We start from the raw sequence: 23,969 nt of genomic DNA, 5'->3' as shown, positions 1-23,969 counted from the left end.
GGAACGAGGATCTGACTTCAATAGATAGAGAGACAAAGGGAGAATTGTGGTGAAGGACTTCTCTCTGCCGAAGGGTTTATTAGAGATTTCCTGCCAGCTTTGGAAGAACACCTGTTCAGAACTGCCTCCAGGTAATGAACTGCAGCAGAGATGTGTGTGCATGTGCATGTGTGGCCTATCTGTCTGAACTAGTGTGTATTTAATGCCTGTATGTGCACATTTTGCAGTTTGTTGATGTTTTGTTTTTCTTTGTCTGAATACCTAATGTTTCCACTGAGGCATTTGGGTATGAAGTATTAAAGTATTAAAACGTATTAAAATGAGATGAACCACAAAATGAATAAGGTTTGTTGTTGTTGTGCTGCTGCATCACATTAACATGCTAATGTTTAAAAGAAAAATTAAAAAATAAAGTCGATCTGAACAAGTGCGAGCACTGGCGACACATTATTACATTCACACTGTGATGAAAAATTAAAAATGCAGATTGTTTGTGTTTGTTAGTGGCAGTTTCCGGTGTTAGACAGACCCCTGCTGGCCAAGGCTACTCACTGCAGCCTGAGAACGCATTTCCTTTTCCGGTGTAAACAAACCATCCAATATGGCGGACTTTCACTAGCAGGAATCAGCGTGTGTTGACGCTGAACACGTTTTACAGTATAATAATGGCTGAACCGAGAAGTGACGGCGGGTTACTCCGTTTCTACTGCACCGCCGGTAACGGGATGGAGCCTTTCTTATCAGACGAGGTGAAGAGGAAGCTGGCAGCCGAGGATGTGGGTATTTCTAGTCAGCACGAGTGAAGTCTCTTTTCTCAACATATGATTTAAAGCTGAAGTATTAAAACTGAAAACATCAAGTTCAAACTGACCTGTCTCAGTATTATATGCAGTAATAATTACTAAGCTTTTTTTTCTTGCTGCTGAAGGTGTATTTTCATCATTAATATTGATAAATGCTCATGTTTCTAAAATTAAAATATGAGAAAGCATCTCAAAATTGTGTAACATTGTATAACACTGCTGATACCAACCAAACAACAGACTGATACTGGGTAGTTCCTGCATGGGTTCCACAAGATGGTGGGTTCCTTTGAGGTTCTGCTCCGTGTTGACATGATTGCATCACATCAGTTCTGCAGATCTGTCAGCTGCACATTCATGCTGCAAATCTCCCGGCCCACCACATCACCTGGGGAGTTTGGGTCCATGGATTCCCGGCGTTGCTGCCACATCCTGACCTCACCATCTGCATGCTTCAGACATCCAGATTAATCAGACCAGCCTATGTTTTTCTCATTCTGAGAATCTTTTCTGCTCGGTAGTTAGTAGTTAATGGCTTTAACAACAGCCACGCTCATTAAATATGTGGCGTTTGCTGTGCAAAATAGCATCTCTGCTCTTTCCCCTGAAGGGTAATGTTTCTTGTTGTTATTTAGAATATGACATTAAATATGGACATCAGCGTCCGCTTCAACAATTCAGTATCAGCGGGACTGAATTCTTGCTGTTTTTGCTACGAGGTGAAGTATTTAAACACCGGCCTGCTGTTTTTTGCTGTTTGTGTGTGTGCAGGTGCGTCAGATGACTGGTAAAGTGTTGTTCAGCTCCTCAGCGAGGATCAACAGAGTCAGTGAGCTAAAGGCTGCAGAGAGGCTCTTCCTCCTGTTGAAACATGACTCACCTGTGCAGCTCTCTGCCCACACCAGCCCAGGTACCAGCCTAACACAACAGATACACAGATACATGTAATACAAAACACATGGAATACCTTGGTCTTTCATTCCTTTTCATCTGTTTTACTTAATATAATCAGAAAATGTGATTCTGATTATCAACTTCTGACTTGTGTTCTCTGTGAAACTCACAGCAAAGGCAGCCTCTGTACTGCAGTCGAGACTGTTGGGTGACAGGAATGGATGGACCAATGCTGTAGTGACATGGAGCCGCCTGCAGGGGGAGCTAGCCTGCAGGAGAACAACTGTCAAAACATCTAGTGCTGTCCAGGGTGTGAAGAGGAAGAAGGAGGAGGGGAGAGGGAGTGAAGAACAGAGGGAAGAGGAGGCAAAGTGCAATGTGGAGATTGGAAAGAGTACAGCAGAGCAGAGGGAGGAGGAAAGTGGAACCGGGGGGCTAAGAAGTGGCAAAGAAAATGGAGATCAGACACTGGAGAAGAAGAGGAAAAGAGAGCCGGTGCAGAGGGGAGAAAAGATAAGCACAGAAATCTGTGTAGTTGAAGCCCAGACACTGGAGAAAAAGATAAAGAGTGACAATGACAAGGAGTCTGGTAGTGACAAAGATGTAGGGAAACAGAGGACATCTGAGAGCGAACGACAGAGAGAGGATGAAGATGGGGATGGAGAGGAGAGAAGGATGGTAATGGACAGTAATGTAAAAAAAGGAATTATATCAGAAACTGTTTTGCATGGCAGAGGATCAGCAGGGATAGACCATGATGTAGAAAGTAGCAGCAGGAAGATGGATGACATGTCAGAGAACTGTGCTGTGGAAAATGTGAAACATGGTAATCAGATTTTTTGTGTTTTGTTTTCATTTCAACAGTTATTATTTCAGTTTTTAAGGCCGACATTTTCTCATTTCCTTTGCCGATTTCTTTCTTCTTTCTTTTTTTCATGTTTGCCTCCATGTAATTAAGTGGAGACTACTGGAGGAGAAGATGAGACACCACTGCAAACCAGCAGGATCACACCAGAGATTGCTCCTTCTGTCCCCGTCTCTTTTAGGATCAGCTGCAAGTGTACTGGATCTCTGTCTCGATACTTCAGCGCACAGGTAGTGGAAGTGAAAATGCATCTGACAAAGCAGTTTAACGTCAGAATATTGTCTCTTGCAGGTGCATTCATTCATTTAAGATGTAATTGAGAACAGAAAACACAGATAGTTTGATCATTGTTTAGGCTTCCGAAAATCCTATAATAGCTGCACATAGTGTAAAATCTATTTAATAATATAACAGTTGCATTGATCTGTGGGCATGCCACAAAGTGTTAAATTATTCAAGTCCTGCAGTCAAATGACTACTCTCTCCATCAAATTGTCAAATGGATAGACAGAACACCCCCCATACATACAGAAAGCATAAATGTGTGTATATTATATGTTATATGTTCAGAGGAGTATTATGTGTTTGCAAAATATATCTAATATATTTATATGGCCTTTATCTAGGAGGTGAGCAAAGTGATTGGAGTAGGTTTGGGCAGACTGCTGGGCTGGAAGGCTGATCTGAAGAATCCACAGCTGGAGGTAAACTGTTTATTGTGTTAAAAACAAAAAAAACCTTGTTTGTACTGCTTGTGCTGATTATACAGTTATTGTGGCCAGGCTATTAAGATGGTAACGCTGTGTCTGTTTTTATGGGTCTAACTGCAGGTAAATGTTTATTTGAGTGATGACCACTGCCTGCTTGGGATTCCACTGACCAGGTAATTAACTCGTTCTCTACATCCAACACTTTACTAATGACTGTATGCTATCTTCTTGGAGGGTCCATCAAAGCCCCTTAAAGAAGAAGACTCTGAACATAGCCAATCTGTAATAACAACATATAGTTCTAATATTCTCTGTGTTTTGGGGTTTGCTTTCTCTGCTGCAACTTAAACTTTTCATTAGTTTGATTTCTTACTGTCTTAGTTTGTATGAGTTTTGGCGCTGTGGCCAGCAGCCTCACTTGGTAGCCAGAATCCAGAATCACTCATGAACAGCAGGTGCTGCTGTTTGTGCCCCAAATAATCCCAAACATGACTAAAAATCCAAATCTCAGAAGAACAGTAGGTTTAGATATGGTGGTGGGTTGTAGACCTGTTCCTTATTGCAGCGTTAAGTTATTTGATAAGCTGTCATAAGTTATGAGTCCCACTTCTTTCCTTCAGGTTACCTCTGGCTAACCGGAGCTACATTAAGACCACAGGACTGAGGTCTACCATAGCCTGGGCCATGGCCTCACTGGCTCAGATACAGGTACTAACACACACAGCTGCTGGGTGCCTGCTTCTGTATTCCTGATAGTGTATGTGGATTTATGGCTTCCAAAAATCTGTGAGGAAACTACTTTATTATGTGTACACTTTTTATGTATGCAAATCAGAAGACATTATAACATGATGCAAGAGTCCTTTGTCTTTGTTTTACCAACCTGCTAATAAAGCAAGGCAGGTTTAGACCATTCAGCCTTAAAGCTGCTACACCAAAGCTGACCTCATTGTCAAACCTTTAGCATAATGTTTGTTGTCCAGACAGTTGGCAGTCTTTGTTGTAAAGCATTTGCATGTTCACCAGTCAGACTGTGATGTAATATTGCCCTTCAGTCACAGCTGCACTGTATGTGGTTGACTAATTGACTGTGCTGTATATTATCTCCTGTTTCCCAGCCAGGTTTCTGTGTAGTCGACCCAATGTGTGGGGTGGGAACCATCTTAATAGAAGCAGCGCAGGAACACAAGGTCAGGACAGAAGGCTACACAGCACTTTTGTCAAGTGTAGAAAAGTCTGAAAAGTAAACTTTATAGGTTTTTAAAAGTTTTGGAATCAGACAAAACATATAAAATGTTTAAAAAATGGTTCAGCCCTGGTCCACATGAGTGCACATTTTATACAGTTGTTAACTTAATGCAAAGAAAAATGTTCAGACATACACTAAAACAGTCTAATTGTTATAGTTCCTTGTCACAATTAGTATATGATTTAATTGACGTTGACTGTCGATCACTATAATTTGACAAATATTTTGTGATCTCACTAGAAACGTCAAATGTTTTCACGCCATCATACAGAGTGTTTAGTTCTTAGTTATAATGTATAGTGTTGAATTGGAACACCACTATTATAATCTGATGTCTCACTCTCCATGGGATTTTCAGGCTGCCTGTTTCCTGGGTATGGACATTGATGATAGACAGCTGCAGCGGGCCAATGAGAACATAGAGTTTGCAGAGGTGGGAAACAGGATACACCTGCTTAAAGCTTCATCTATGGGTAGGACACCCACACTAAATAATTACCAGAGTGATGTAGATGTAATGATGTCATTAAATCGTTCACATTTTTGGCCTTAGTCTAATATTCATAACCAGAGAGACTGACAGTGTGTGCTTCTGTACAATCAATTTGGATTTCAGGATTGTACAGGAGTTGTACAGTAAAGATGTGTAAAAGGCTAGTGGAAAGGTCAAAGGCCAAAACTACAATATTTTGACAATAGATGTCAAAGATACTCCTGTGTTCCTGAATTAATGATCATCAGTTACTGAAATACATGTGACATAGTTTGTTAATATTGTGGTTTATTGTGTGTGTATTGTGTAATAAGTGTAATACACATACTTAATCCATTTATATGTAAGTGTTACATAATTCAGCCAAAAACCAAGATGTCACACTAACAAAAATGTAGTTTTGCTATATAAATATTTCATCATCATATGCATGCCATGCTCAGAGGTTTTATTAAACCTGCCTGGTTCTGTGTGTTTCTGTGTGCAGTGGTTTATAGATGCAAGTAAATATATAAAAATACATAATTTATTCTTTGAAACAAGAAATGCAGATGCTTAAAAAAAACACATTTCCTTTTTGTATGAGAGGAAACATCTGCTTTTTGAAAAATTGACACATAAACCTAAGAATAGCTCAAACTGAAATATGTTCTGATCGCTTTTAAAGCATTGTAAGCAACTTAAATTAGTAACTGGCAAAATCCTAATAGTGCTACAAATAGAGTCGTTAATGTCTTAGAGAAATCAAATCATTAAATTCAAGTGATTTTTGGTTTATCTATGTGTGGCTTTTAGAAATTGAACTCTATTTATTTCACTGCGGATCCAAAGCTGTGTATGTTGGATGGGAATCAGTGGGAGTGGGAGGTGAGCGTGAACCCTGCTGTCATGTGTTAAATTACCTCTTGGCTTGTCTGTCCTCCTCTGTGTGCGCAGTGCTGCCTCTGGCCAGCGACAGTGTAGATGCTGTGGTCTGTGACCTGCCATTTGGCAGGAAGTTTGGCACCAAAACAAACATGGCTGCCAACCTGCCAGTCATTGTGACTGAGATGGAGAGGTTTGTGTCCTTCTGTGTCTGTTTCAGTTGTTTAGTTTAGAATTGTTCAGTGAATCAGAAAATGTTAGAGTGTGTGTGTGTGTGTGTGTGTGTGTGTGTGTGTGTGTGTGTGTGTGTGTGTGTGTGTGTGTGTGTGTGTGTGTGTGCACGTGCTTGCAGAATTCTTAGCCTCTGAGTCAAGTTGCACAACAGCGTAGTATATGTAGACAATAATACATTTTGTTCTGTTATTTGAAAATAAAGTCAACTCATTTTAACTTATTATAAATTTAACTAGTGAATAGCAAAATCAACCACTTTTTACTGTTGTCTATACAAAAATAAGTTTTAATTGAAATTAATTTAATGACTGTTTGTGTCTAGAGTCCTCCGTGTTGGTGGTACCCTGGTTCTCCTCCTGAGTCCTCAGTTGTCTGTTCTCCTGAAAAAACTCCTGGCACAAAAAGACACTGAACCACCGTCTGAGCAGGAAACAAAGTCTCAAACTGGAGAACAAGGCTGCCAGTCTCCTTCTCGATCTTCCAGAACGCAGCAGACTTTCCAGATCCACCAGGGGATGAAATCCTTACCTACCGAGGAAACAGACACTCACGCTGGGGTACAACACAGTCTGCCTCCCCCCCTCTCCTCTCTGAAACACCAGGCAACTCTGAGAGTTAGCTTAGGTGCGATAGATGGACTTATCCATAAATATGTGAAGATAGATGTTTGATCAGTGTTGATGGGAGTCACATTTCAAATTAATTACTTTCCTTATTTTGTTACTGATCATTAAAAATAAGTAGTGATGTTGAAACGCCAAGCTTTATTACAACTACTCTGTAACATGTTTTCTACTTGTTTCCCTGCTGTTTTTTACTGTAAATGTTTGAAGAAATATATATTTTTAGAAACAATGGGGAATTTTGTCAACCAATTCTATGAAGAGACCAAAACCAAAAATGTTCCAGTTTGCCTCCCTGCCCTGTCAGTGGTACTCAGGCCAAAGCCTGTTCATTCCTACGGAAGATGTGAAACAGCTCACAGATAGATCCATTTTTCAAAAAGGCTCAGTGATTTCCTAAAACAGAGAGGCCCTAGTTTTTAGCAAGCGTTACCCAAACAAGAGTAAATGGTGCATTTGTCTCCTGAAAAAACTCCTGGCACAAAAAGAGGCACAAAGTTTTGTTTTGGGTTTTTTTTTTTGAGTATTTTATTTGTGAATGTTTTATTTCCTTTAAGAATAAAACAGGTTCATAAAACATGTTGATCTTAGGTTGTATACGGGGGCATCTTTCACTTTCCCCATTAGCTAGTGTGTTCTAGCTTAAAACTCATCTGGCAATGAATGACTGACGTGTGCACACATGCTTTGTGTTGCACTAAAAAACTAAATGTAGCTGATGGGTGTTATCCACACGCCACGTCTATTGGACTTCTACCTATTTGTGTGTGAAATGCAAATCAGTGATTGTAGTTGTTGTTAAAATGTCATGTTTATTGGGATTCACACCAGCCTCTACACCAACCACCTTGTTTCTTATAGTGGCTTATTTAAAATAATGCAAAGTTTTGATGCAAACTATGAAAGCTTTTGTCAGGGGGCCAAAAGTCTTTGTAGATTTGGTCCACAGGCCACCATTCACCTTACCACTGCTATAAGGAGTGACAACTGTAAAGTTTTCTGTAATGGGACTTTTGTCCTGCTTTTCTAACAGACCCCAACAGCTGAATCACATTGTTGCCATCTGCCACAGTTCAGCCCTGCTTAGCCCAGTTTTACATTGAAAGTCTAGACAAGGGCATGCCAGGCTTAGTGTTTTCACTCATTTCTCTCTGAGCTGTAAACTTCCCGTGTTTTTGCTGGCTGTGCAGGTTAGGCTTATTGCATGGATCCAAAACTGCAGGAAATAAAATCTACATAGGTTTAAGTTAAAATTGGGTCTAAGATGTTTTTCTGTGGCCTTTTCTCACGTTACCCGCACAAACAAATTATCAGTGACTTATTTGTATTTCTCCTGTTATTTCAGTTTTACACAACACCTGAATTGATATGAAATCAGAAATATCTTAAATTCAACAGCTCCATTTCCCTGTTCAGACTGTGGTCAGACTCCATGGAGAGAGTAGGCCATGATGTCCATTGCGCATGCTCAATGCGCAGTGGACGCCATGTTGGAGCTACACTTGAGTCGGGCTGGGATTTTCTGACGCCGTATGTTTTTCTTAAATATTTGTGTTCGTACGTTGTTGGGGTTCGTCAACCGTGCGCGATCGGCGCCGTAATCGGCAGTGGAAATGATGAACTCCAGTGTCGACCTGTCCCGCCGGAATCCGCAGGAGGATTTCGAGCTGATCCAGAGGATAGGAAGCGGCACGTACGGAGATGTGTACAAGGTAAAACTGCAGTGAGGGAAGCAGCCACCGAGTTCCATTATCGGACACGGAGGGGTTAGATATTCATGGTTGATTTACAGCTTTTTCTTCGCGGCCCATCAGTGTCGCCAGAACAGTAGAAAACTCATTATGCCGCCATCATCGGCCTCTTTCAGAAATACGGCTCCTTTTTTCCGTGTTGGTGTTTACTGATGCAGCATGTAATCAGCTACTCACACACCTAGCTAGTTCCATTGTCGGACACAGGCTGGGCTGGTCTTAGCTGATGTTTTGTGACTGTTATTGTTTTGGCCTCTCTCCCCGACTATTTGCCGACATTGTGGACATCCGCCTTTCGGTTATCGAGATGCCTTTGAGTGTTTACAATGTTCGGGTGCTAAGAAATCATAAATTACCGTAGCTAGCGTCAACGTTGACTGTAAACCTTCACAAACGGAAGGCTACGTTAAATCTGATTTTGTCGAGCAGAAATCCCACAGAAGTGTGAGTAGCTGCAAAGAAACTGACAAACTTGTTCTCACGTCGTATGCTGTGTCTATCGTCTAAATATTGTGGTGAACAGCTAGCGTTAATATTGAAGAGGAGGAATTGATTTAGACGTGTCCGATAATAGACGTTTAGCCGTTAGCTGTCCGACAACGGGCGCAGCTAACCTGATAGCATCAAGAAGCTAACAAGGCTTTTAGCTGAGTCGTGGGAACATTTTTGACAACATGACAACAAGCCGTGATTTGTTACCTGCACGGAAACAGAGACAGCCTAACAGGTTTATCATCAGTCGTATTAAATGAGGTGGCAGCTGCAGAATTTGTTAAAACTGCCTCCGTTGTGCCCTGACAGAGACTGACAGCTGCCTGCCTGGAAATCCAGTTTAGCTAAAGGCGCAAAGGGTTGAGCAAGCTTCAACAACAACCATAACGCATCGACCTATTGTTCATATTCACGTTTCGACATCAGTAAGAATTAGTCACACTTATTAAGAAACTGAGATTCCCTTTTCTGTGTAGCCTGTCTGAATCACATCACGTTATATAGCTGCTAACCCTAACCCACACTTTACCAGGGCCCTGTGTTTGTGAGCCTGGGATCTGAGCAGTTCCTGAATTGCAACCCAACTCCATCTCAGCCACATGGAGTATCATCATGTTTATGATGTGCTGCGTCGATCAATTGCAGGCGTAATAACACAGCAAGGATGTTCTCATGTCATGTAAAATGTGTAGCATCAGAGAAAACTGTTAAGTAACGCTGCAGTACAAAACAAATGCCATCCTGCAGGATTAGATTGCTATAAACCCACAGACATAAGTTAAATCCCTCTATAATATTATGGTAACACCATATCATATAAAAACACCACAATGCATGATCATTTTAGCAGAAGTATACCTCTGAGTATGAACCACAAGTTCTTGTTGAAATATTAAATTGATTTTCTTTCCCCGGTTGATTTGTACAGATCTCTATCACTTATCAGTCGGGTGATGCAAGTTTAACATCCCCACTCTCAGCCCTGTAGTTGTCTGTGTTGTAGCCACTCTGTTGTGGAATTTAATTTCACCATTATGTGAGAGAGAAAGGCTTTTGGCAGAGTGGAGAATCATTAAATGCTTTAATAGGACTAGATGATGTTTGGTTAACCTCCAATCTCTTTGTGGTAATTATAGAAATATAAAGTACCCTAAAGACTAGAGATGTGGCAGATTTCAAGTCTTTTTGAAACCATAGCTACCCTTATTTTCAGCTGTACTTTCTACATACCCCACTATCTGTCATAATTTCTTTCATTTTTGTATGTTTTCCATATTGTACCCCTCCACGCTGTAGCTAATCTTGTTTGTTTCTAATTTAAGTTCAGTATCTTGCCTAGTTGTGGACAGATAGGTCTGACATAATCTCTTCACCAGGCAGCAGCTCGGAGCCAACTCGCCTGTTAGATCTGTCACAAGCAGACAGCTGATTAATGTGCGCTCATGTAAACGACTATGAGGAGTAGAAAAGAAATCGTGCTGCTTTACAGCAGAGACATCAAAACAAAGTTGTCGTTTCTTGCTTGTAGCACTATTATGTAACTGGCGCTCTATGTCATAGGAACAACAGAAGTTTTGCTGAAGGACACTTGGGGGGCTCAAACCTGAAACCTCAGGATTAAAGGTTGTGCTTCTAAGCAGCGGGGCACTTGGTAAACCTCAGTGATGCCTATATTTGGTTCTACCGCTGTGTGAAAATCTGTGGCTTGGATAGGAATGTTTGAGCAGGAAACAAAGTGTGAACTCTGCTAGCTTGTTTTCTCCTCTGTTTGCGGCCCTGTCTCTCTGTCTGTTATGAGTTAGAGACTGAAGGAGGAGGAGGACTGGTGGCTCATGGTGTGACAGGCCTCCCGACCACGAGATCACAGGTCTGATCCTCCAGGGAGGGTGTTTCTGGGGCTGAACACGATATCTTTGATTTTTGTGAGGGAGGCACCGATATTTGTTTCAGGCTGCCGATACTGTATGCTGATGGTGTCTAATAAACTGGTGCATTTTTAGGTGAAAGATTTAGTAATTTCCCTCAGGAATGTAGCCTTAGCAGGGAGTAAGCCACCTGAACAGCATTTAGGTCATTCAGTAGCACCAAAACTCCCCATCTAAACTCAGACTAATGAAATTCTCCAGCTGCTCCTGAAGGCAGGGTGATGCAGGGCTGGATTTTACAGACACCCCACAGTCTGTCTAGTAAGAAAGAAAAAGGACAATAGAGCATTTAGGGCTGTACATCATTTTCACACTGCACAGATTATAATTTTAATAACTTGGTTTGATTAAAAATGTTCTAATTGAACTCATAACGATTTTTGAAATAGCAGTTTGACCTCTCATTGTATAGTCTAGTGTAAATAACACCAATTACACATGTGCACATCTGATTTACTGTTCCTAAACACAAATCATTAGATCTGTGTCGATATTGTGTCGACAGCCTCTCTACGTGCCTTGCACTGGAAGTGACAGCACTGAGTGATTTCCAATTTCTAGACCTGCATTAGGCTGCTTCTCTCCTTTGTGGCAAGAGTTTGATTCAGTTTAAACTTGCAGTGAGAATTCCTGCAACATGATGACCGTAAACTGCATGCAGCATGCATATGTTTACCTATCTGACTTTTGTGTGTGATGCTTTAAACCAAATAAAACCAAACAAACTGGAGAGGAGGAATACCAGACGTCGATGAGCCCTGTTTTCGTTCTGTAAAAGGCCTGCTCGCTGACTGATGTTAAAGATACGATTTGTATTGATTTGTCACTTTTATGTGGGCGGAGCAGGAAAGCAACAACGCTCTTCTTCTGCAGTCCCACTTTGTCACCGAGGCTGCTTCAAAAGATCTCTGATAAACGCCAGTATCAGCTTAATTTGTCGCTCTATAGCCATGAAAACCTGCTGCAGGCGAGCTGCAAAAACTGCACTTAGCTGTCCTCGCTCTCTGTGCTTCAGGAGACACGGCGCAGGCCAAATATGCAGCAGTACACAGGATCTGATGTAAGTTTGCTTGTTTAAATAGGATGACTGGTCAGTTTTGTCAAGGTGACGGTGCTTCGGACTGAGGAAGCAGAGGAAGACGACGGCCTTCACTGGGGCAGGGAGCAGTTAATGACAAATCAATTTCAGGAGCTGTGTGTTTGTTCTCAAAACACGCCAGGCATCTGGGTATTTTTGGACTTCGCATAAGGGGCGAGGAAAGCTACCTGACCGTCTGTGACGTTTCATTGTTTCTGAGTGAGTTTACCAGCACAGCCAGGCAAACATCCCAAAGCTGACGTGGCTGCTTGTGGCATGCAATCGACATAAATAAAAATGAGCTGCGTTTGTGGGAAGAATTTCCTATTCAAATCCCCTTAAACTGCATAAAAATGCGAGCTATCTCAGATTTAAAGAGGATGGTAACCTGATTTGCCAGGGTTTGACTTAAATGCCCCATCTCCCTTCATAAAAGTAAGAACAAAGACCTTACTTAGATGATTGAAGCCATATTAAGTGGTTTGTGTTTATGCATTCAGTCACTCCTAATGTATAACGTACTTAACAGTAATAAATGTGATGATGGTAACTATTTCCTCTGGCCAGACCTCGGTGTGTGTGGCACAGCTGGGCAGCCATGGTCCAAGAATGCAGGAATCCTCACTTCCTCCTTATGAGTGCACGCGTGTGTATATATATTTGTGTGTGTGTGTGTGTGTGTGTGTGTGTGTGTGTGTGTGTGTGTGTGTGTGTGTGTGTGTGTGTGTGTGTGTGTGTGTGTGTCCGTCCTATTGTTTCCCACTGCTCCAGCAGAGGAAGACAGCAGAGCAGAGAACTGCGGCATAACACACAAACACAGACACACACAAAACCAGATGATTGTATTGTCACATGCATAGACACACACACACACACGCACAGATGGCTGTAGAGTCACACCAAAAGCTGCTGGCCCAGAACCATCCTGTTTTTGTCACTGTTCCTCCAGTTGTTTTCTCACTGAGGTGGATACACAGACCTCAGCCTGCATTCACAAAAGCTCTGAAGCAAAGCAAGGTTCCGGATCAGGATCGGAAATTTCGCCCCCCATCCTGGCTCTCGGGTTTCTGTTCACCAAATACAGTTAATGTACTGTGCAGGGATGTGTGTCTGTGCCACTGGTGCAGTGACATATTGATAACTTGCGTAGTTGTTGCACAGTAGTTAATAACACAGAGCAGTGGCATGGGACAAAACCAGATGTGCCAGTAAAAAATAACTTTCCGAAGTCATTTCACACACAGTCACAGTGCATTCAGGCAGCGTGGTATCAAGTGTACCTTCTGTGTTAATCTTACAAAAGAACACTGTGCCTACCCTTCCTTTTAGAAAGTGCACAACTGATTTCTGTATTTCACTCGTATTTATGTCAGATGCATATTAGATAAATATTTTATAATCATTCCTCTGCACAACCTGTCAGACCTGATGTGTCTGTCTCCTGCTCAAAGCACTTAATGTATTTTAACTATGTAAACAAATGACGAGGCCTGTGTGGTTCACATTATCTTAAGCCAGGGCGTAACCAGCTTTTTAAATTACACTTGAACCATATTAATTAAGCTTAATGCAAGGTCCTGTAGCTTGTACTTGCTCCTTTTGTTAACTACTAAATGATTAACAAAATGTCTGCAAGGACATAACATGTTGCTTTGGAAACTGTTTGCTGTTCAGAAAGTGAATGGTGTGACACCTCTCTGCAGGGTGGGTCAACACAAAAGAAATAATGGCGTGACAGGTGAGGAAGTCTACGCCCCCACCCACCCCACAGACGCACATTTTTACAGCACGGTGTTGCTGCGTTTGACCTGGAAATCCTCCACTCAGCAGGTTGAACTCTTCTGAAGTACAGGAGCTGCTACTGTCAGTCACCAGGGTCTGATTCATGAAATCTAACAGAATTCCTCTTTTAACCAGGCCACATTTAAGCTCATAATAAAAGCCTCTGTTAAAAAAAAAAAACACAAAAAAAAACCTTATGGTCAAAAATTAATATGAAGCTTTTCATATTTGAAAAGTAAATTCTTTTCCGTCATGCTGACAAGAGTGAATATAAAGCAGCGTGTTCCCTCATTTTGACCGGATGGCTTAAAAGCATTCAGCATTCCCCTGTTCCCCTCCTGGTGCAGTGTGTTTGTGATGGCTGAGCTGTGTTAAGACTGAGAAAACAAGCTGCAGTGCCTTCACCATCTTGACGAAAATACTGTTGAATCGCACTCCTTTAAACTCAGTTCCCATACTAATTAACAGACATTTTGATGTGTTGAGGATGATGAAATGACAGCATTTTTTTTTAAAAGAGAGAGATTTACTTCCTTCGTTTTGAAAAAGAGACCTGGACAGTGTGTTTGTTGGATCGTGACTTGCTGAAGCTAAAGCCTAGTGAAGTTTCAGAAATGGCAGAAACTATGAAAAAGTGTTTTGACTTAAGCTCGGTGTCAGTGTATTTTTATATTTTCCAATGGATTTTGAAGGTGTTCACAAGAAGAAGTTAGTTAGGATGAGATCATCTTTCATCTGAAGTCACAAAGTTTTTTCACGACAGTAGTTAATATGATAATTGTGAAATGCATGTCAAGAACGAGGCATTAAGCAAGAAGCTTGTCATGGCCTAATGCATTGGTTATCTTAATGGTCAGAGAAGCATGCTTGTGATTGGAAGGTCATCTGTTTGAAACCTCAGATCTCTTGGAAAAATCTCATTCAAGGAAGCGAATACCCAACTACTTTTGTAGCGATTGCCCCAGGCCAGGCCTCAACACCCAGAGTTATCGGAGCTGTTCACCGGCTTTTAGCAGAAGGCTCAGCTTATACTGGGCTGCTCATACATGGAACTGCGTGTTTGAGTGTTGAGGCTGTTGTTACATAAATCAGTCAGCTTGTCTATCCAAATTTGAAAATGTCAAGCGACAGATTGGTGATGAAAAGATAAGTGAGCCTGAGATTGTAATTACGACAGAAAGTTCAGCAGGCAGGTTTTCCAAGTTATCTGATACCATGAGAGGAGGTGACTGAGATCACGTTACGCTAACGTGCTTTTATATTTCATGTGAATTTCTTGCAGGCTTCTGTTAGAAATCTGTAATATATTGTTAATATGTTGCTGCATTACATCAAAAGACTCCATTCAATGTTAAACACCATATGATATTGTATTCTTGTTGATAAGCAGCGAGTGAGTGGGTGAAGCCTCGGGCATGAACCTGTGACCTGAGGTGACTCGTCTCTGCAAAGAGGTCCGCTACACTGACATGACCTCTGACCTTATGTAAGTTAGTCCGGCAAATAAGTCGCCTGCCAGGAGTTAAGCTCACAAGACTACTGTCACAGCAGATCAATGATAGATAGTGCAGGAGCGTCTGTCAGAGCTGCAGTGAAAGAACCATAATTCAGTTTAGACAAAATGGAAAGCAATAGAAGCAAACAACCTTAGAATTAAACCAAGTGGTGCACCCTTGTTTTTTCTTTATTTATTCTTAACAATAGTTGCAGGATTCCAGCTCAAGCTGAGTGGGATGATTAGCATGGTGAGCTGCTACTGCTGAGGTTGGTCTTGTTTGTGTTTCGTAGCCAGAGAGAGGAGAGAGTGAAATGCCACACTGATCCTCCACTGAGCCGGCCATATGCTGAGTATATGACACACAGACACTCACACGCAGCCTACTGGAGGTGTTAATGATGGATCTAAGCTAAGTTTCTCCATTACTGTGTAGTAGAAGCCCACCCCAACCCAGTGCTGATCTGACAGTAACAGTACATGGAAACAGCACCTATATCCAGAAGTCCTAAAATGTGCTTTTCTTAATTCATTAGAACCTTTTGAAATCAGTTCTCATTATGTTAAGATTTCATAAGCAGGGCTGAGTATCGCACCTGAATAGTTTCTGGTATTGAACAAAATGTGTCCAGAGATGCAAGGTTTGAAATACTGTTAAGCATGGATGGATTATGAGACACAATGTCTGGGCCCCTGGACACAAACATGTAAAAGGCCCCATCATCACTCCTACACAGGAGCAAGAGCCACAGACTGAAAGAGACAGAAAAAGCCGTATCTAGTCAGTTAATTTTGTGTCTCCTTGTTGTAATTGTGTTGCATCTCTTTCAACTACAAACATTCTGCATCTCTTTGTAGTCACCATATGTCTCTTTGTGGTCTTTTTCTGTCTCTTTGTAGTTGTTTTTGTGTTGCTTTGTAGTCATTTGATTGACTTCTTAACAAGAAATGTTTACAGTAACTACAAAGAGAGGCTCTGGACCAGGGGTCCATAACCCATTGGGCCCCAGGGCCTGTGCCCTGAAGCCCATTCATTAATCCGTTCATGCTGCTGAGTACCAGAATTTGGCATTAATTGTTTTCTCATATTAACACAGTGTCTTCTCGGCCGAGACACTCTCTTACTTAAATCATAATCAGGTGGATATTTTAGCTTCCTTGTCTTGAATATTTGAGAACTTTGTCTTCTTTTGTTAAATGAAGGATGCTTATATTACTTCAAGTATAATACAGAAAAACAATGTTTTCCATTACCGAAACTCTGTTGAATTGGTACATGCATCAGCCCTGCATAATTACAAACAGTGCATCCTCACATTTGTCTCCTTAATCATTTTTTCTCTTCCTCTGTGTCACCGTCACCAAGCACCCAGTCATTTTTGCCTCAGCGTGCAACAGTCTGGGTCCCGAGCTGTGTTCCTGTAGTGGTCATGATGACCTTAGTTACTCATTTATGTGACATTTTAGCTGTCAGGTTTGGAGTTCTCACCAAGAATAAAACTAGAATCAGAGGGATAAACTTTGCTTTTTGTTTTCCCATCCATTAAATGTAACTAATCAAAACAGCTTACTATGAAGTGGTTTCTTTGTTTGATCACTTGGTAGATCATTATTTCTTCAGTCACTGCTTCATCACTGAATGGATTTCTCTGAGGTGTCAGGCAGTGATGGATTGCGCTGCTTTGCTGTGACATTTTCAGTATTGTTCTTAGATGTCAGTCATTCATTTTGTCCATGAATCACATAAGAGGACTAATTGGATTTGATGGACTGGAGCGTTTTCTGATTCACACTGGTTGACACAAAAAGTTGAGTCTGGTCGAGCGTGAAAATTTGTGAAAATGTTTCCTGGTTGTTTGTTTGTTGTTCTGATGAGCCCAGATGAGCGTCACACAGCATCATATGTGTCTTTTGTTGGTCCGGCCTGTGAAAGCAGGTTTCACTGTGACTTTATTTGTGCTTAAATACGTTTTCCTGCCGAAGCATTGGTTTTCAGAGAGGGATTCAGGCTGTTGCTCAGGGGCACTTCAGTACTTCAGCAGGCCTTTTCGGGGACTGATGGTCAAACCGGCACCCACTTCGATACACCGAACAGCTTGCTTCAGTCAGTCACAACAACCAGTCAGTCAAGTCGAGTCAGGCCGTGTGTTGTTGCCACTAACAGTGGCACTGAGCTCTATGAGTCATCTCAGACTGAAGACACACTGTCTGTGCTCTCCATTCGGCTTCTCTCTTCTTTTCTCTTTGCATCTCTTTGTCTGCCCCCCACCCCACTCCCACCACAGCTTTGTTTTGGAGTGGGCTGGCCTCTGTCGTCCCTCCTCTGCCTCTGTTCTTCTACACTCGATTTTCCTCTTGAACTTGAGGAAACAGTTCTTGTCTTCTTCTTCGACAGAACTAAAAACTGTGTGTAATGTTACTGATGAATATTTGACAGTGCAGTTGTCTTGCCTGCGGTTACCCTTGAGTTCTGCGTTTTATTTTGTCTCCTTGTCGCTGTTGTGTTTCTGCAGTGCACTTGTGTGGGCAGTACTCCTGTCTCTTGTTTTTGAAGTCGAGTTTCTGTTTGTGCCACTTTTTTTCTTTCACCCTGTGGCTATAAGGGCGATCACTGCTCATGCTGACGAGGCAGCTCAGTTAGCACATTGTCACTGCATCACTGCTTCACGCAGAGAAAACTTAAACGAAATTTCATGTACGTATCATTTCGGTGTTTTTTTTTTAAAAGAGCATTTTTCTGTAATTTATTTATTTTGCCTTATTGGATACAGTTGAAGACACTTTTATACATGAAATTATAATATAATATAAGTAGTTTAGTCCTGTATGTATAAAATTTTATTCAGTTAATATAAATAAGTGAGGATGGAAACACTTCGCATTAATATGACACAGCCTTCATTTGTGAATAGGCTATAAGATCAGTGATTAAAACTCTTCCCATTTATATTTATAATTTAAAAAAATATATATTTCTTCATCCTGATGTGAATATATCAAAATGGAAACTACTCCAACGACAGAGGCTTGATGGTTGTTATCATATAGACCTTTATATAGACCCTCTAGTGTTTGACAACTTCCCGATAAAGTGAACAGAACAGACTGTAAAATGTCATGGTTCCCCTCACTAATGTTGGGTAAATATGCTGGCGAGGCTGCAGCCAGGATCAGGGTAGATGAGGGTGTTTCTGTCAGCTGCTGCCTTGACACTAGAAGAAGAAATTAGAGCTGCTGTGTTAGAGACTTGACACATTAACTCCCAAGCTGTTGATGGTATTGAAGCTCTATGTTTAGTCTCCCATGTTGAAATTCTTATCAGTTAACTTAAGACCTTCTTTTTCCCTCTGTTTCTTTCACTTACCCACTCTCTCATCTTCTCACACATGCAGTGTCGCACAGAGTCGTACTTGGCCTGGGACAAGCGAGCAATTCATGTCTCCGCAGAAAAAAAAAAACATCTTTTATTCATGTGTACTTCATATAGAATTCCTCTCCCGCCCCAACCAGCTCTGCTGCTAAATGTAAACACAGTCGACTATTTATAGAAAATCAGCCTCTGTGTTCTGCAAAAGTCCGCTTTTCAGGAATCCAGGAAATTCAGGTAATGATGAGAGGATGAAATTTAATCCATGGTGTTTATCAAACACTTACACAATGCGCAGTGTTTATAATAATGGTTGAGCATTTTACAACTCTGTAAATAACTGCAGCCACAATCATTTTATTCTCCATCATGATTGTAAACAGAATAACTGAATATCTGTATGCTTGCACGTCTCTGATGGACCGACACACTGGATTGCTGGATCACATCCAATTATGATGTGGCAAAAACTGAGCCAGGTTCAACTTCTTTGCAAACCCCTCACTGTGCCAAAGCGATGTTTTGTTGTTGTTTTTTTCCACACATGGCAACAGTGCAGCTCAAATCTGCTCTACCTCGAAGTTGCATGAACGACATTTCCAGAAATGAGCTTTGTTTCAAAATCTCCACTCACTCATTTTCCCTCCTCTCCGTCTCCTTTAGGCTCGTAATGTAAACACAGGAGAGCTGGCTGCTATCAAAGTCATCAAACTGGAACCGGGTGAGTTATCTCATCTTTCTCTCTATTCCTTTATTTATTTTATTTTTATTTTTTATTTATTTATTTTTGCCTCCTTATCCTTCTCAATCGCTTCGTCAGCCTGTGTTCTCTTCCTTTTCTCTCTCTCTCTCTTTTTTCCTTCTGCCTTTTTCCTTCATCAGACTCTTTTCCACACTCTCCCCTGCTCACCCCCCATCCCCCACACACCCGCCCTCACCCTACACTTATAGATCTTTCCCTTCTTTCATTGTCTCATGCATTATATTTCCGTGTCCTACCTCTCTGCTGGTTTCCATCATGTGCTCCTCCACTAACAAAAAAAAAAAAAAAAAGGAAAACAACTTTAGATGTTACAAATGTGGAAATTTATCATCACACTGCTGCTGAATAATTAAGGTCAATGTGGAATTTAAAGAAGGAATATATGTAGAAACCGGCTCTGGAGCTCTATATCCTTTTACACTGGCTTTCATGAGTCTGCCCCGCATCATTTAGCCACACACACACACACACACACACACACACACACACACACACACACACACACACACACACACACACACACACACACACACACACACACACACACACACACACACAAATCCACTTCTCCTTTCTTCTGTTGCCCTGTGTTGCTTTGTAAGTAATGATAACCATATGAAGTATTTAAATATCAGATTGTCACTATATTAATGTGTTTGTGTGTCTGTCTGTGTGTGTGTGTGTGTCCAGGTGAGGACTTTGCTGTCGTCCAGCAGGAGATTATAATGATGAAGGACTGTAAACACTCCAACATTGTTGCCTATTTTGGCAGTTATCTCCGGTAAGTGTGTGTGTGAGTGAGTCAGACGCACAGTATTTAGTTATGGTTGTCATCAAAGTGTGTGTTGTTGACATTAAAGAATGTCATTTTACTATGTTTTGTGTGTGTGTGTGTGTGTGTGTGTGTGTGTGTGTGTGTGTGTGTGTGTGTGTGTTGTCAGAGAGAGAAAAATAGGGAGATGTGCTGGTGTGTGTGAGAAAATTAAAGGACAGATGGAAGTGTGTGAAGGGATATCAGTGAGACGTAGTGTGTATGTGTGGAGGTTTATTGACAAAGTGTTCTATGTGTGTGTGTGCAGGAGAGATAAGTTGTGGATCAGTATGGAGTACTGTGGAGGAGGTTCTCTGCAGGACATCTATCACGGTAAGAACATGCACTGAAACACACACATTTGGATCTTAACTGCTGGTTCTCGTTCTCACCCTTTAATATCCATCCATCTCTCTCTTTTTCTCTCTGTCTGTCTGTTTCTTCCTTGTTTGACTCCTCCAGTAACCGGGCCCTTGTCAGAGTCACAGATAGCCTACATGTCACGGGAGACCCTGCAGGTAGTGAAGACTTTGAGTTTATTATATGAGTGTATGTGTATTTTTGAACAGAAGAGGGCAAATAAACAGAGGCATATTTTATGAGACAGACCTCCTGTGTAGCTGGAACTGCTTCACTTTTTCTCTGTAAAATAATGAGCATAGACACCAAAATTAAGAATGACTGGAAGTGTTCATTGGTTCTTCTGCTTAATCCTGATGATTCAGCATTGACTGTTGAGTGAGAGTTGCTACTTACTGTAAATTAATTAGGAAACTTAGCAGAGTTATCTAAGAAATTTTATGTTGATGTTTTATGGTCCGATGATCAAATTGTGCTCTGCATGTGCATTTTAAAATTGTGATTCTGTTTTCAGGGTTTATACTATCTACACAATAAAGGCAAAATGCACAGAGACATCAAGGTGAGTTGGGAGAAAGCTGTATGGAATATGTATGGAGAACCCTCTCCAATTTACCTGTAATGTGCTGTGGTGTATACTGTATATTAACTCCTGTTGGCTGTATATCATAAATGGATGTGGACAAATTGGTAAGAACTTTTTACAGTATAGTCAAGTCCTCTGTAACTACAGAGATTGCCCTGTAGTTGAATCAATTCCTATTTAGAATCTGAGGACTGTCATAAAGTCACTTCACGTTTTGTACATTAAAATATGTTAAAAAGTGAAAACTGATCCCTAAACACAGCTGATGGTGTTGATATGACAGGGGAAATGATTACTGATTCACAGCTGCAGGCTGCACTGATCAATGGAAAACCACTTTGCAACAAACCTGCGCTGCTGAATGTGCTTCTCAAGTTCATTTGCATTGACCTGAGGTGTGATTTCTTGTGCTGGATCCTGATGTATGGCGTGTTTGTCTCTCACAGGGAGCCAACATCCTCCTGACAGACAACGGCTATGTTAAACTAGGTGAGAGGAACATGCAAGGCCTCTGCAATTTCCTTCTGCTTCAAAAGACTGAATCTGAATGGCCTCATTTACTGACTTGGTTTTCTTTTCTCTCTCCTGTGTCTCTCTCCTGTTTCCCCTTCGTATAATCATTGCTGTTCCTACTCTGACTTTTTTTTTTTCTTTCTCGCTCACATTCTGTCTTTATTCTTTTTTCCCTTTTCAATTCTTTCACACCTTCCCCTCTATTATTCTCTGTTTCATTCTTTTTTCTTACTCCCTTCCACCCTTTTTTCTCTCCCCTCCCTTTTTGCTCTCCGTAGCTGACTTTGGTGTATCAGCCCAGATCACAGCAACTCTAGCCAAGAGGAAGTCGTTCATTGGAACTCCTTACTGGTGAGTTGTGCTTGTTTTTTCTCTGTTATCTCTGTTAAAACAGCATAAGCATACAGGCGAAGTAAATGTATAAAATCCAACTTCCTACTGCGTGCGAGAGGCCTTCGATCAGCTGGGGAAAGTGCAGGGATTTGATAAACTGTCTTACTTCAGGCAGGATGAAGGAATTTGTCTAAAGGGTCATGCTACAGGAATATGCCAGAATGTCTCGTTTCACATGTTTTGTGCATTTATCGCATTAGCTGATGGTTGCTGTAGTGAAACTGGATTATTCACCTCTTCACAAAACCTTAACCAACCATGAATGAATAGTAAAATTGGGCTCTAGAGAGACTCCAACAGACATAGGGTCATTGAGAAGTCAGAGAGTTGTAGATCAAGGTCATGGTGGGAACTGTTTGAGTTGCTACAGGGAAATACTGGGGGGAAAAAATCAAATTCTGTTCTTGTGTGTAGCTGTTTAATTAACCTGATTTTGTTAAAACTGGCACATATTTTACTCCCTTTCTTTCCCTCTTTTTTTCATGCCCTCCTTCTGTCTCTTTGTCCCTCTGTAGGATGGCTCCAGAGGTAGCAGCAGTGGAGAGGAAAGGAGGTTACAACCAGCTCTGTGATATCTGGGCTGTGGGGATTACTGCAATAGAGCTGGCTGAGCTACAACCACCCATGTTTGACTTGCACCCCATGAGGTAGTGTGCATTTGTTATGTGTGTTATACGTATAGATATGGAAACTTGACATAGTGGTAGGAGCAGAAAAAACCCCACCAGGGTTTATAGCACTGATGCCAGGGTTCTCAAAGGTATCACTCAATTGTATTTAATCAAATTCAGACGCACTTGATAAATTGTTAATGTTATTAGTTCCACGCGTGCTTTTCCTGTGACAAGTCAAAAAGGTTTTTTGCCAAAATGTTGGTGTCCATACTCAAAGGTCACGTATTGTAAAAGTTGTGATTTTCATGTCTTTTTTGATTATAAAGCAGGTCTAGGTTCCATATTAATACTGTGAAAGCATCAACATGTATCAGTCCACAGGCAATTGAACACAGCACATATTTAGAAACTGAGCCCTAAAATGAGCAGCCAGGACTTCTGTAACTTTGTGATGTCACAACAAAGCACTCGCCGCTCTCAGCCACGCCCCAAACCCCACCCACTCAGACCCACTGTCCAGTCTCACAGGATTACAGTGTTTGCCTGAAATCTGCTGTCTTTTTTTATTAGATCACTCAGAATACAGAAATCAGAGGAGAGGCTCAGAGCCTCACTGACCTGTTGTTACTAGAGCTCCAGAGAGAAGCCTGAGAAAGGGGATATAAAACTGCACTGATATGGTTTTAAAAAACAAACGTATCTTCTTATGGATATTAATACATCAAATTAAACACCAGAAAAGTGCAAAATATGGGAGATTTAAATGTAACTTGATGAGAGATGATAGACTTCAGAACCTACCACAGATGTTGTGCAGGATGTTGTCATTATAATTGCATGCTGTGCAAGAGCCTCTTTCACCACAGTTTAACATTACGCAACTGTAAAGTCTTGAGGATTAATTCTTGTCTTTCCCTCTTTCCCCACAGGGCTCTGTTCTTAATGACCAAGAGTAATTTCCAGCCTCCTAAGTTGAAAGATAAACTCAAGTGGTGAGAGCCCACCCTGTCACTCACTCGTCTTTGTTTACTATTTGCAGCCATTGAGATACATTTACTGATGCATAAACCCCATTTCTGAGGTTAACCAGTTGTATCAATATTAACGCTTTCTCTCTTTCTCTGTCTTCCTCTCTCTGCTGGACAAACAGGACAAATAACTTCCACCATTTTGTCAAACTAGCCCTGACCAAGAACCCAAAGAAGAGGCCCACAGCTGAGAAACTCCTGCAGGTCAGCGATAAAACAATGTATTTATACAAACAGAAATGGTCTTGCTCTAAGCATTTATCCATCACAGCTCTA

At 41.3% G+C, this 23,969-nt stretch overlaps 2 protein-coding genes across 12 annotated transcripts in view; both read left to right on the top strand.

Moving 5' to 3' along the window:
- Positions 1–572: 572 nt before the first annotated feature.
- Positions 573–7,988, top strand: thumpd2 (THUMP domain containing 2). The gene is made up of 11 exons (XM_071480038.1): positions 573–776; positions 1,575–1,713; positions 1,870–2,523; positions 2,656–2,792; positions 3,189–3,266; positions 3,393–3,445; positions 3,893–3,980; positions 4,391–4,462; positions 4,880–4,994; positions 5,951–6,071; positions 6,435–7,988. The coding sequence occupies exons 1-11, from the start codon at positions 666–668 to the stop codon at positions 6,781–6,783; spliced, it is 1,917 nt and encodes a 638-aa protein (XP_071336139.1). The 5' UTR covers positions 573–665; the 3' UTR covers positions 6,784–7,988.
- A 211-nt stretch (positions 7,989–8,199) lies between these two features.
- Positions 8,200–23,969, top strand: part of LOC139622624 (mitogen-activated protein kinase kinase kinase kinase 3-like) — a 41,766-nt gene continuing 25,996 nt past the window's right edge. For all 11 annotated transcript variants that reach the window (XR_011691347.1, XM_071480033.1, XM_071480037.1 and 8 more), the window contains exons 1-11: positions 8,200–8,447; positions 19,289–19,346; positions 20,079–20,169; positions 20,468–20,532; positions 20,662–20,717; positions 21,074–21,121; positions 21,592–21,634; positions 21,937–22,009; positions 22,567–22,698; positions 23,595–23,657; positions 23,816–23,897. Coding sequence is in view for 10 of the 11 variants with exons in the window: in XM_071480033.1 (XP_071336134.1) it covers positions 8,349–8,447; positions 19,289–19,346; positions 20,079–20,169; positions 20,468–20,532; positions 20,662–20,717; positions 21,074–21,121; positions 21,592–21,634; positions 21,937–22,009; positions 22,567–22,698; positions 23,595–23,657; positions 23,816–23,897 (810 nt within the window). In the remaining variant the exon portion in view is untranslated. The remainder of the gene's footprint in view (positions 8,448–19,288; positions 19,347–20,078; positions 20,170–20,467; positions 20,533–20,661; positions 20,718–21,073; positions 21,122–21,591; positions 21,635–21,936; positions 22,010–22,566; positions 22,699–23,594; positions 23,658–23,815; positions 23,898–23,969) is intronic.

Source organism: Trachinotus anak, unplaced genomic scaffold, assembly GCF_046630095.1.
Source record: "Trachinotus anak isolate AG129_WGS33_773 ecotype Australia unplaced genomic scaffold, CSIRO_AGI_Tana_v1 ptg000007l, whole genome shotgun sequence".
NCBI lineage: Eukaryota > Metazoa > Chordata > Actinopteri > Carangiformes > Carangidae > Trachinotus > Trachinotus anak.
The sequence above is the reverse complement of the archived record's forward strand: the minus strand, read 5'-3'. Positions and strand labels throughout refer to the sequence as shown.

What these genes read in the sequence shown, in the direction of transcription:
- thumpd2 (XM_071480038.1), top strand. Translation starts at nt 666, where the DNA reads ATGGCTGAACCGAGAAGTGACGGCGGGTTACTCCGTTTCTACTGCACC. An exon ending in TGTGGAAAATGTGAAACATG is followed by an intron (nt 2,524 to 2,655) that starts GTAATCAGATTT and finishes CATGTAATTAAG; the next exon opens with TGGAGACTACTGGAGGAGAA. An exon ending in CTTGGGATTCCACTGACCAG is followed by an intron (nt 3,446 to 3,892) that starts GTAATTAACTCG and finishes TCTTTCCTTCAG; the next exon opens with GTTACCTCTGGCTAACCGGA.